The sequence below is a fragment of the Bombus affinis genome, chromosome 11, assembly GCF_024516045.1.
Source record: "Bombus affinis isolate iyBomAffi1 chromosome 11, iyBomAffi1.2, whole genome shotgun sequence".
Lineage (NCBI taxonomy): Eukaryota > Metazoa > Arthropoda > Insecta > Hymenoptera > Apidae > Bombus > Bombus affinis.
Genome location: NC_066354.1, coordinates 11,036,120 through 11,047,500, shown reverse-complemented (window position 1 = coordinate 11,047,500; position 11,381 = coordinate 11,036,120). Strand labels below are relative to the sequence as shown.

Below are 11,381 nucleotides of genomic sequence, written 5' to 3'. Positions count from 1 at the left end.
AATACAGCATCGAATTACCACATTTGTATCCAATACTCATATTGTGTACATACGCGTTTCAATAGAGTTTAAAATAAAATGAAATTTAATTATATTTTATCAATATCTGATTATCTTCTAATATCTATTATCTATTATCTTTGCGCATCTCGGCCAATTTGCATATACAAACGTTCGGACTATGAATACACGTATTCACATATTATATATACATATAATTTAACATCTGATCTGACCTACTTGACAACTATGAAAAGAAATTGACTACATATAACTTTCATTGTGTTACTTTACTCGGGCACAGGACACTAAACATACAAATCTTTCTTATAAAAGTATCATTATAACCATTTATTTCGATTTACAAGAAACTAAGTCAATTCTAATTCTATTTGAAATTATTTGAATGAACTTGTTCGTTACAATTATCTTTACAAATAATAATTTTTTCACTATAATTTTAATTCAAAAAGATTCAATTGATTTCTAAATTTTTCGTTATAATGACAACACATGTTACAATGTACATATTTTACACAGTATTTTGGTATTCGTCGATTAATAAAATAAAAATAGCTAAATGTTATAAATATATTCACAAAAAGAAAAGGAAATTCCCTTCATAATAAACGTTATCGTTGTATCTGTTTTTCTCCTATTACCTTTACATCTCCTATATACCTTTCTTTTAGTTCACTAAGTAAGACACTATTAACGTGGAAAATAATGTCACGAAAAAAGTATACATAAATATCAAAATTTATCTTAAATTAAAAATATTTTATAGAGGAAGAAAGCACAAAAAAAAACTCAATATAACGGTAGATCAATACCTTATTCCTCATTTCATTAATTTCAAAATCTTCTTTTTCTAAGAAACCTTTCTTTCTTAGTTTATATTATTTCTTCTCTCCTTCTCTTGCATAATTTTCTGTATATGTAATTGAAAGCTGTCGACTTGATGCATCCTTGTTGATAATCATTCTGACAAACGTCATACTAATGATATACTTCCAAAACAGTTTATCCCATAATATATAAAATGAAAGGTCGATTTGGTATCACTCAACAAAACCAACAATTAAATTTAAGAAATCAATCTTATGGATAACATGTATGGCTATATGAATATATGATCGCATGTTATGCGAGTCTATATTATATTCACATTTATGCGAAATCCGCTGCAATTTCCTTTTCTATATGGAACAACATTAAATGAAGGATGAACTGTTGCTTTTTCGAAAAACGTAATATTTACAAATGATTTACAGGGTATGTTACAGTCTTTTCTTTGGTAAAGATCCAAAAGCAGATATTACCGTTGCTTTGGTGCCAGTTGCAGATGATGTTAAAGTGGTAAGAGTTGGTTGAGATAACAGCACAGTTGGCTTTATCGAGGCAGTAGCTCCAGTTGCAACTTGATCCCATTTACTTTTTCTTTTTTTAGCGTCATCTTCCGTTGTACTAGAACTATTGGGTCGCTTAGCTGTACCAGAAACAATTTCGATTTTTGTTTTCTCTTTCCTAGCCTTTTCGAGTTTATCCATTTTTGCCTTTTGAACTTTGGCGAGCTCCTCGTAATACGAATCTTTACCCCATTTAAATGGATCGAATCTATCAGGAGGATAATTAGTACCCAATTCATTGATGCTACAAAATTGAACGAGTTTTTCATAAATGGATGGATTTCTAAAATCCTTCCTTTGTTGTATAACTTTGTTCATATCCAAACCGCCGCTCTCCATTTTCCTAAAAAGTTTTGTTATTTTTTCCTGTAGTTCCACAGGACACTGTCCTGATGGCTCTGGTGGTATAACAACGCCATAGGGATCCACCTCGCTATCTGAAACTAACTGTTCTCCTTGACAAGAGGGAGAGCATTCCATAATCGAGGAGGGCCTTCCATTTTCAAAAGGCTGTCCATCGATTTGTGTTTGTACCACTCCCTCGTCATCGGAGACTATTGTATCATCAAAGTATGAAACCAATCTTTGCACCTTAGATGTCACATCTGTTACTAAGGTGGGTGCGTTCGACAAATCGTTACTAGACTTGCCACCGACGTTGGGTGCAACAACGGGACTATTTGAGGCTGATGTGCCAGATTTGGGACTGGTGAAAGCCTGGGGCTGACCGACTTGGGCATTATGCGGGGCGGCCCCCTGGGGAGTGTTCGAATTCTCCTGAAGGTCGTCTTCCACCCCGTCTTCGCCCTCCGAGTCGGTATAGGTGGCCGTGAGAGATGCCAGAGCAACACTTTGTACAGACATGGTTAGTTGGCTTTGAGTGTCCGCCGTACTACCAAGCAATATTTTGTGTTGGAACTCACCGGTGTAGCGTAGAGCTGTACGCCTTTTAGTTGTAGGGCATTTATGTATGTAAATATGCCTTATATATCAACATTAACTATGCCCTGATATTTCGTTGGAATGTTTGTTACTATATCAAATCTGAAACAAGAATTTCAAACATATAATTTATTACCCAATCATCAAATTATATTCTTGAGTCAATAATAGATTGTAATTCCTTATCTACTCATGGTAGATAGTTTCACCAAAGAAAGGATAATAAAAAAACGACGAGAGGGAACGGAAGAAGAGGAAGTGGAGAAGGAGGCAGAGGCGAAGGAGGTAGAAAAGGAAGTGAGAAAGTAACACCAATGTTTTGTACACGCAAACATGTTTGTCATGTGATATAAAACATGCTAAACTCAAATAGTTTTATCGATACTGTTTATAAATTATTTTTGTGCTTTATAAAAGATACACCTCGTATTTTAGATCCACCAATCAACTGACAAGCGCATCAGGTTATGTCATTAAAGATCTAAATTTCGTGCGATAGCCACAACCAACCTGACTATTTGAATCCACAATTTTTCTGCTTACACTATACCTGATTTACCACTCATTACGCTAAACTTACGACGTCTTATTTTTCAACTAATTAATGTTTCCCTGATGAAAAAAACTTGAACATTATCAACGCATACCGTCTTGTATTCTAACTTCAACCTTTTTTACGAATTTCGCTGGTGCGCATGCGCAAAATTAATAAAATACCTATACGTATTCCCAACGAATGGCTGAAGAAAACTTGAAACAAACATAATTGTGATCTCTGCTAGCTACTAGCTAAATACTTATTTTCTCTATTATCATTATAATGGTTTCCTTTTATTTCTCCTTCTTTTATTAAAATATACATTATAAAGTTAGGTTATCATCGCCAACTTTTATTACAGTCGTGCACAGTACCCGCTCACAATTCTTAGATCTTTCGTATTGCATGCATTTCGTATTCAGTGATTGCAAATGAATTACTTTTCTTTAAACCGATAATTAATAAAATATTAGCTATTAAGTACATCTTATGATTATGAAAAATATCGATCAAAGTTAAGTTGATGGTATATTGTCCTTTTTTTCGATTGACATAGTAACAATTTTATTCCTTTACAACTATCATTTATTATATCAGAATAAAAAACGCTCGTATACCTGTTTTGTAGTTTATTGCTGAATTTGATAAATATTCAAAGAGCAGTAAATGTTATACATTGATGTAAGCTTATTATTTATTGCTATTCAACAAAATTATTCTCACACTTCTATACTTCTGTATTACACTTACATAGATACTCACTTATATATAGATATTTCTGTCTTTTCACTAAAAAGTAATAAATTTGTTTGGTGTAATTAAAAATTATCAAAATTTTGGATTCAGGCGACAAGAAAGGCAAGTTATTAAACGGTAAATTCTTACATAAAATGTAATTTGTGGCATACTATGAAAGATTATTTACATATCTAAGTTTGGTACTCATTACACTTTATTTGAATACCTCTATGTGATCATACGCGTGCGTACATAACCAGTGTCGAATGTAAGTAACAGTTCCAGACGCTCCAGTACATCTACCGGTACAGTTCTCAAGTAAGCAGTGTAAGCCACGATTATAGTATAAATGTAGTGATCGTTGGTGAGTTGGAGGATCTTGTCTCCTTACTGACATATAGATATTCCACGTGTAATTAAATAGAAATTAAAAAAACGTTCTATAATTTCACCGCTACTAATCATGGTACTGGATTTAGATCTGTTTCGAAAGGATAAAGGGTTTGATCCAGATAAAGTGCGAGAAAATCAAAGGAAACGTTTTAAAGATGTAAATTTAGTTGACACGGTGATCGAAAAAGACAAAATTTGGCGTCAGCTACGACACAGAGCTGATAACTTAAATAAATTAAAAAATGTATGCAGCAAAGAGATAGGAGAGAAAATGAAAAAAAAGGAAGCAGTGGACGGCGATGATACTGTCTCAAAGGATATTCTTGAAAACCTGGAAAATTTATTGCCTAATAGCCTGAAATCGTTAACAGTTGCACAGATCAAAACTGTTCGTGGTTCCATCGACGATGCTATTCGAACAAATGATAAAGATTTAGTCTTAACCGAATTGGAAAGAAACCGTGCACTCAAAGAAATAGGAAACATATTGCATGAGTCTGTACCAATTAGCAATGACGAGGAGGAAAATAAAGTATATAATTTAATGTGACAAATCTTCTACTTGTCGATACAAAACTATGGCTACAAAAAATTGCTGTTTTTATTTTTAGGTTGAAAGAACTTGTGGAGATTGTACACAGAAAAAGAAATATTCTCATGTTGATTTAATATACATGATAGATGGTATAGATGGAGAACGTGGCACTAATGTCTCAGGGGGACGTGGTTATTTTTTAACAGGACCAGCAGTTTTTCTGCAGCATGCATTAATTCAATTAGCTCTCAGGCAGTTACATGTAAAAGGTTACAAACCACTTTACACGCCATTCTTTATGCGTAAGGATGTTATGCAAGAAGTAGCACAATTATCTCAATTTGATGAAGAATTATACAAGGTATAGAATTAATAATTACACGTACAAATACATAAATACCAACTTGATCTTGATTAAAATTTTATTCATTTAGGTAATTGGTAAGGGCAGTGAACGCAATGACGATAAAGAAATCGAAGAAAAATATTTGATTGCTACATCTGAGCAACCGATAGCTGCGTTTCATAGAAACGAATGGATTCCTGAAAATATTTTACCAATTAAGTATGCAGGACTATCTACATGTTTTAGGCAAGAAGTTGGATCTCATGGACGTGATACTAGAGGCATTTTTAGGGTTCATCAATTCGAAAAAGTAATTGTAGTTTTAGTTTCATTTATTGTATGGAACATAACATGAATTTACATATTAGATATACATGGATGATAGGTAGAGCAATTCTGTTTAACATCACCATATGATGATAAATCTTGGCAAATGATGGAAGAAATGATTTCAAATGCAGAGGAATTTTATAAATCTTTGGAGATCCCTTATCGTATAGTAAATATAGTATCTGGTGCATTGAATAATGCTGCTTCAAAAAAACTTGACTTAGAAGCATGGTTTCCGGGATCAAGCGCTTTTCGCGAACTCGTCTCATGCAGCAACTGTTTAGATTATCAAGCAAGACGTTTACTGGTCAGGTAATAGGCGAAACATAATAAACTTGAATACTACAACATATTTTGTTATTATTATTATTATTATTGTTATTGTTATCATCGCATTTTTTGTAAGTAAAGTATCCTATTGATGTGTTTTAGATATGGTCAAACCAAGAAGATGAATGCTAATACAGATTACGTTCATATGTTAAATGCAACCATGTGTGCGGTTACTCGCGTCATATGTGCAATTTTGGAAGTACATCAAACAGATACTTCTGTGAAAATACCAAAGGTTCTTGCACAGTTTATGCCAGCAGAATACGAGTATGAAATTCCATTTGTTAAACCAGCACCTATTGATGAAACAGAAGTAAAGAAACAAAAAAAGCAAAAGGAACGAAAGGATGTCATCTGTACTTAAATAATTATAATAAATTTAGTTACAGTCTAAGTGCTATAAGTCTCAAATCCAATATGCTTATAAAATAGAATAATTATTTGTTACAATTGACAAATAAATTTCCCATAAATGTATTAGAATATCTGTAAAACTTTTGTGTATAAATTTTATTACTTATTTTAACGATATAGATATATACAATATGCTTCAATGGCTTTCAGTCCATATGTCATGTATCTATAATATAATTTTGCTATTCAGGTGCAAGTTGTAATAATTTGCATAATAAAAACTTAAGAACAGTATAATCAACATAAAAATATTTAATCAGGTGCTTTCCATCGTGCCCTGTTTTCCTATAGATCTTTTTCTTTCTTCAGCTTCCTTTAAATTATTCAATACAGAATGTTCAAATTGTTCAATATCAAACATATTTTGATTTACCATGTGCTTCATAGAATTACCATCATTGTTAGCAGTTTCTGAGGCAAAAATGTTTGATTTTTCCTCTTTGTCCCATAACTTTTGAAGTTTAAGTGGATATTGAACTAAACCAATTTCATAGTTTAGAGCCATTTCAGCATCGCTTCTTTTTTGATACTCTACTAATGCTCTGCCTTCTCTTGTGGAGGAAATAACAAGAGCAATTATTTTCCCATACTTTGAGAAAATTCTATATAACGTATTATAGTCATATCCGCCATTGTTGGTCTGATTTTTATGAGACTTCCATTTCACTTTTAATCTATAAGAATCACTGTTAGTTTGTGATTCCTTGTAAACTACTTTTGATTGTTTTTCAAAGTGTCTATTCATAAGTGCTATTTCTTCCTGTACTTGCTTTGATCCTTCTTTTCGCAATCGCTCTATCTCAGCCTGTAATTTCTCATTATCTGTATTCAAAGATTTTTCAGCAAATTCCCGTGCTTCCAAATCTTCTTTCAATTTTTTGCGATTTAAATCAAATTCTTTAGCACGTAATTTTTGTTGATACTTAGCATTAATAACTTTGTCATAAGCTGCACGAGCAGATGTATCAATAAGAATTTCCAAGGCTCGTGATAATTCATGAAATAATTCAGCTGCTTTTGGATTATCTGGATTTTTGTCAGGATGGCAACGCAGAGCTTTCTTACGATATGCTTTCTTAATTTCTTGAACAGAAGCTGTTCTTTCTATACCAATTAATTCATACAGATCCATCTTCTGTTTTTATATATGTTTATATATTAGACACTGTGTAGGCTTGATGCACACGAACGACGTGATCTCACTACGATATCCGAAGAGATCTTTTCCAAAGACGGTCTTCTAAACAAATTTGGATGGAAATTTGGATAAGTACCTGAAAACTGAAAGCATTAACGAAACCACGATCGTATACATAGGTCTGGAAACTCCAGTAGAGAGGTTATTGCTTTTAATATCGGGAGTTGTTATATCGTAACAGAGAGGAAATGAGAGTACTGAGCCTGTAATTCTAATTGTTTTACAGTACAGGTGCTGCACCATGCGGTCAAATGCTGAGGAAAACGTTACCATATACGATAAGTTATAAGTTAGCATATACAAGAACCCTTAAAATTAGGGATCTGCCCTATTTGTTTACAATTTAGCATATACAAGAACCTATATATTTAAGCTTTAGGTTAGGAATTTACCCTGTTTGGTTGCATGCTAGCACATACAAGAACCTATTAAGTTCTGTGTTATCAGAACCTATTTCTCGTTTGTGGTATTATATATCACTTTCTTCGTATACGTAATGGATGGGCGGTCGTTGCGTTTTTCATCTTCCAGATTAAAATTACCAGTTCTAAACCTCCTAAACCAACTACGAACTGTCTGAATACTTGTAGTGTTCCCATACACGATGTAAATCCCAGTTGCGATATCACTGTTGCCTTTTTTAAAACAATACAGCGTTATAAGTCGGATATGTTTTTTTTTTATGCTTTAAGACTTCAATGCAAGCGAAATGTATTCTATGACAGTTAGAAGACGACTGAAGGTAAAGACCACAACATTTGATAGATTAGGTTTCATGTTTGCATAAACATTAGATACAGTAGCTACGTGCAGATAGCGAAAGACAACTTAATAATTGGAACAAAAGGAAATTTCCTCTTTGATACTAGTAGCATTAGCGCATATGAAGCACTAGTGTCTCTCTTTCCCCCTCCTCGCTAACCATGCGCACACATGTACCTTGTTACTGTTACATACACTGTTACATAAATTTTAAAATGAAAACAAGATAATCGGTATTGCCAGTAACCACCGTGACAAAGACTTGAATATTACCAAATATAATTGTTCGTATAGCAATGATTAAAAAGATCTTTTTCAAATACGAGAAACGAATATATTTTAAAAATGCATTACAGCAGGTAAGTATAGAAAACATTAGAAATAGTACAAAAATAAAATTAAGTTTAATTTTTCCTGTTCCATGAATTTAGGTACAATTGGTACGACAGTACTGTACCAATAAAACTACTAATGCTAAAATTGGTTCCATCATTGGTACAAAAGACCCTTCTTTTTTAGGGATACAAACTACTTTTACTAATGAATTAAAGTTTATTGATAAACAATGTTACAATCCTTTACCAACATTTAGAATTTTAAATTTATTACATAAACATGTACAATTACCAGAGGATCTCGAGGTTTGCATAACTAATGTTTATTAATGTTGCATGCAAATAATTCTTTCTTTTTAATTTCTCAATGATATTTTTTTCTTCTCTCATTTAAGTTAGATCAGGATACCATGATTAGAATATATGATAAAATGATTACTCTGAATATAATGGATAAAATCTTATACGAATCTCAACGACAAGGACGTATATCATTTTACATGACCAGTATAGGAGAAGAGTCTACTCAAATTGGTTCTGCAGCTGCTATTACATTGGAGGATGTTATATATGCTCAATATCGAGAAGCAGGTATAGAATAAAATAGTGATGTATTTAATTAATAATTAGAATTACATATCATTTGTTATAAAATAATTTTATAGGTGTCTTGTTATGGCGTGGACATTCTATGATAGACTTTATGAATCAATGTTATGGTAACTGCAAAGATGTTTCAAAGGGAAAGCAAATGCCTATTCACTATGGATCAAAAAAATTGAACTTTCTTACTATTTCATCTCCTTTAGCAACACAATTACCTCAAGGTATTGTTGTTTCTTACTGTTTTAAGCTGTGGAATAATTTCTTTAAAATTCACAACATAAGTGTCTCATCATGATATGAGACATATATATATAGAGTTATTACTAAGGTATAATTCTAATTATTCTAATACTGCCATTCTAATCATTTTTAGCTGTAGGTACAGCATATGCACTTAAACTATTTAAAAAGAATGCATGTGTAGTTTGTTACTTTGGTGAAGGAGCTGCTAGCGAAGGGGATGCTCATGCAGCCTTCAATTTTGCTGCAACTTTGGAGTGTCCAATCATTTTTATATGGTAAAGTTAACTGTTCATTATATGCAAAAATATGAAGATGCGTTAAACATATATTTAAAAAACTGTTTCACATCATCTGTTTCTAGTCGTAATAATGGTTATGCAATCTCAACTCCTACTCGAGAACAGTTTAAAGGTGATGGGATTGCAGCAAGAGGACCAGCATATGGGATATCAACAATCCGTGTAGATGGTAATGATGTTCTTGCTATGTATTATGCAACGAAAGCTGCTCGCGAATTATGCATTAAAAAAGGGAAACCTTTTTTAATTGAAGCTATGACTTATCGGTATACAAAAGCATTATTCTTTTTCTGTACATATTAATTTTTTGAAACATTCTATGTTACATAGTTTCCCTTTTTCTTGACATATATTTCAGAATCGGTCACCACAGTACTTCCGATGATAGTACTGCATATCGATCAAGTGATGAAATAGAGTATTGGAATCATTATGCACCAATAACCAGGTATCAGAATTATCTGGAATCGATCGGTTTGTGGTGTGAACAACAAGATAAAGAATTAAAGAAACGCATAAAAAGTTCTGTTTTACTTGCTTTTGCGGAAGCAGAAAAGGAACTTAAACCATGCTGGAAAGAATTATTCGCGGACGTATATCACACAACACCAAAGCATATTAGGTTTGTTTGAAAACATTAAACTAATAACATTGTCCTTAAAAATATTTTATAAACGAATTTTTAAAATTTCTTTGATTATTAATGCATTTTTTTAATTTCAGTAAACAAATGCATTCTATGGAGGAACATCTTACAGAATTTCACAAACATTATCCATTGCACCTTTTTGAATGATAATAACAACAATAATCAATGTAATAAACAAATTCAACAAAATGATAATAGCAGGCTAAATCAATTGTATTTACTAATTTATATTGATATTGCATATTTTTTATATCATGTAATAATAAAACATTTGCATACACTCTAAAACTTCATGTTATCAGCTATTTCTTTATACTTTTCCATTCTGTACTCTTTTCTAGCTGCATCCAGTAATATATTGTGAATTAAATTATATTGATATGGATTGGATTGTTCTATAACTGGATATACATTCCCTGTAATTACAATTAATATTAATTAATTTCAGCTGTGACTTTCTTTAAATATGTAAATGAATAAAATTTGTTATAAAACACACCTTTCAATTCTAGAACAGCCCTTTTATATGCATAGCCCGGATATATACATGGTGCATTATGGAGCTTTGTAAATGAAGTTGTATAGTTTTCATATCTTGGTACAAGAACCTTAAAAAGTTTATGGATAAGTTGTTTTTCTATTATCCAAAAATTTGCAAGGTCCATTGTTTCTGTATGTTGAGGACCATGACGTATGGCTTCTGATATTAACTATAATAGAGACGAAATATTATAAAACATATAACGCGCATCGAGAACAGTTTACATGATACTCACTCGTTCAACGTAACCTCTTGTCTCATCTGCCCTTGCATAATTTAACTCAATCCTTTCATATTTAATTACAGCAGTTAATGTTTTTTTAATTTTTCGCAATCTTCCTTCTGGACCATCTACATTCTTTAATTTGCGTGGTTTTGATCCAACATTGTACCTTAACCTAGAAACTAACTTATCAATTTTCGCCTGATTCATTTTTACTATTTATATTGGATGGTAGTCTTTACTATTTATCCGTAATGTTTTTAAATTAATGTATTGTTTGTTGCTATAAAGGGTATTATACACTTTTTTGTAGTTAATCTTATGAAATTTCTTTAATATCAAGGAATACTCTTTGTAATCTTTACATCACGTCGTGTTTCTGTTTTAATCCATCATACTACAGATTTTAATTAAATTTTATTTTATGAAAAGATGTGTTGAAATCAACTTAAAATTGACCAATATTTATCATCGATCGTCCTGTTGAATTTTAATATTGCCTTACATTATTAAATTTTTAGTTTTATCAATTTAATGATTTCAATAT

The 11,381-nt window shown here is 31.9% G+C and overlaps 5 protein-coding genes across 11 annotated transcripts; 2 read left to right on the top strand and 3 right to left on the bottom strand.

Annotated features, from left to right (window-relative positions):
- Nucleotides 1-323: 323 nt before the first annotated feature.
- LOC126922255 (SAP30-binding protein) lies at nt 324-3,647 on the bottom strand. Of its 5 annotated transcripts, none has more exons than XM_050734701.1 (3): nt 3,507-3,647; nt 1,323-2,453; nt 324-1,199 (listed from the first exon to the last, which is right to left on the bottom strand). In XM_050734701.1, the coding sequence occupies exons 2-3, from the start codon at nt 2,271-2,273 to the stop codon at nt 1,062-1,064; spliced, it is 1,089 nt and encodes a 362-aa protein (XP_050590658.1). In that variant the 5' UTR covers nt 2,274-2,453; nt 3,507-3,647; the 3' UTR covers nt 324-1,061. The 5 variants fall into 5 exon arrangements, with proteins under 5 accessions (XP_050590658.1, XP_050590659.1, XP_050590657.1 ...); XM_050734702.1 differs by lacking the exon at nt 3,507-3,647 and adding an exon at nt 2,775-3,405; XM_050734700.1 differs by lacking the exon at nt 3,507-3,647 and adding an exon at nt 2,862-3,405.
- A 65-nt stretch (nt 3,648-3,712) lies between these two features.
- Nucleotides 3,713-6,215, top strand: LOC126922237 (serine--tRNA ligase, cytoplasmic). Of its 3 annotated transcripts, XM_050734672.1 has the most exons (7): nt 3,713-3,762; nt 3,907-3,945; nt 4,107-4,552; nt 4,632-4,916; nt 4,990-5,211; nt 5,287-5,543; nt 5,664-6,215. In XM_050734672.1, exons 3-7 carry the CDS (start codon nt 4,292-4,294, stop codon nt 5,926-5,928), a joined length of 1,290 nt encoding a protein of 429 aa, XP_050590629.1. In that variant the 5' UTR covers nt 3,713-3,762; nt 3,907-3,945; nt 4,107-4,291; the 3' UTR covers nt 5,929-6,215. The 3 variants fall into 3 exon arrangements, with proteins under 3 accessions (XP_050590629.1, XP_050590628.1, XP_050590627.1); XM_050734671.1 differs by lacking the exon at nt 3,713-3,762 and having other exon boundaries at nt 3,836-3,991; XM_050734670.1 differs by lacking the exons at nt 3,713-3,762; nt 3,907-3,945 and having other exon boundaries at nt 3,949-4,552.
- Nucleotides 5,216-7,198, bottom strand: LOC126922275 (dnaJ homolog subfamily C member 17). Its single transcript, XM_050734752.1, has one exon. It carries the CDS (start codon nt 7,108-7,110, stop codon nt 6,235-6,237), a length of 876 nt encoding a protein of 291 aa, XP_050590709.1. The 5' UTR covers nt 7,111-7,198; the 3' UTR covers nt 5,216-6,234.
- Nucleotides 7,199-8,111: 913 nt separating this feature from the next.
- Nucleotides 8,112-10,358, top strand: LOC126922247 (2-oxoisovalerate dehydrogenase subunit alpha, mitochondrial). Its single transcript, XM_050734688.1, has 8 exons — nt 8,112-8,297; nt 8,370-8,579; nt 8,669-8,864; nt 8,939-9,100; nt 9,253-9,397; nt 9,484-9,687; nt 9,780-10,043; nt 10,145-10,358. The coding sequence occupies exons 1-8, from the start codon at nt 8,235-8,237 to the stop codon at nt 10,215-10,217; spliced, it is 1,317 nt and encodes a 438-aa protein (XP_050590645.1). The 5' UTR covers nt 8,112-8,234; the 3' UTR covers nt 10,218-10,358.
- On the bottom strand, nt 10,266-11,254 carry LOC126922296 (39S ribosomal protein L17, mitochondrial). The gene is made up of 3 exons (XM_050734784.1): nt 10,847-11,254; nt 10,570-10,780; nt 10,266-10,486 (listed from the first exon to the last, which is right to left on the bottom strand). Exons 1-3 carry the CDS (start codon nt 11,042-11,044, stop codon nt 10,353-10,355), a joined length of 543 nt encoding a protein of 180 aa, XP_050590741.1. The 5' UTR covers nt 11,045-11,254; the 3' UTR covers nt 10,266-10,352.
- Nucleotides 11,255-11,381: the final 127 nt, after the last annotated feature.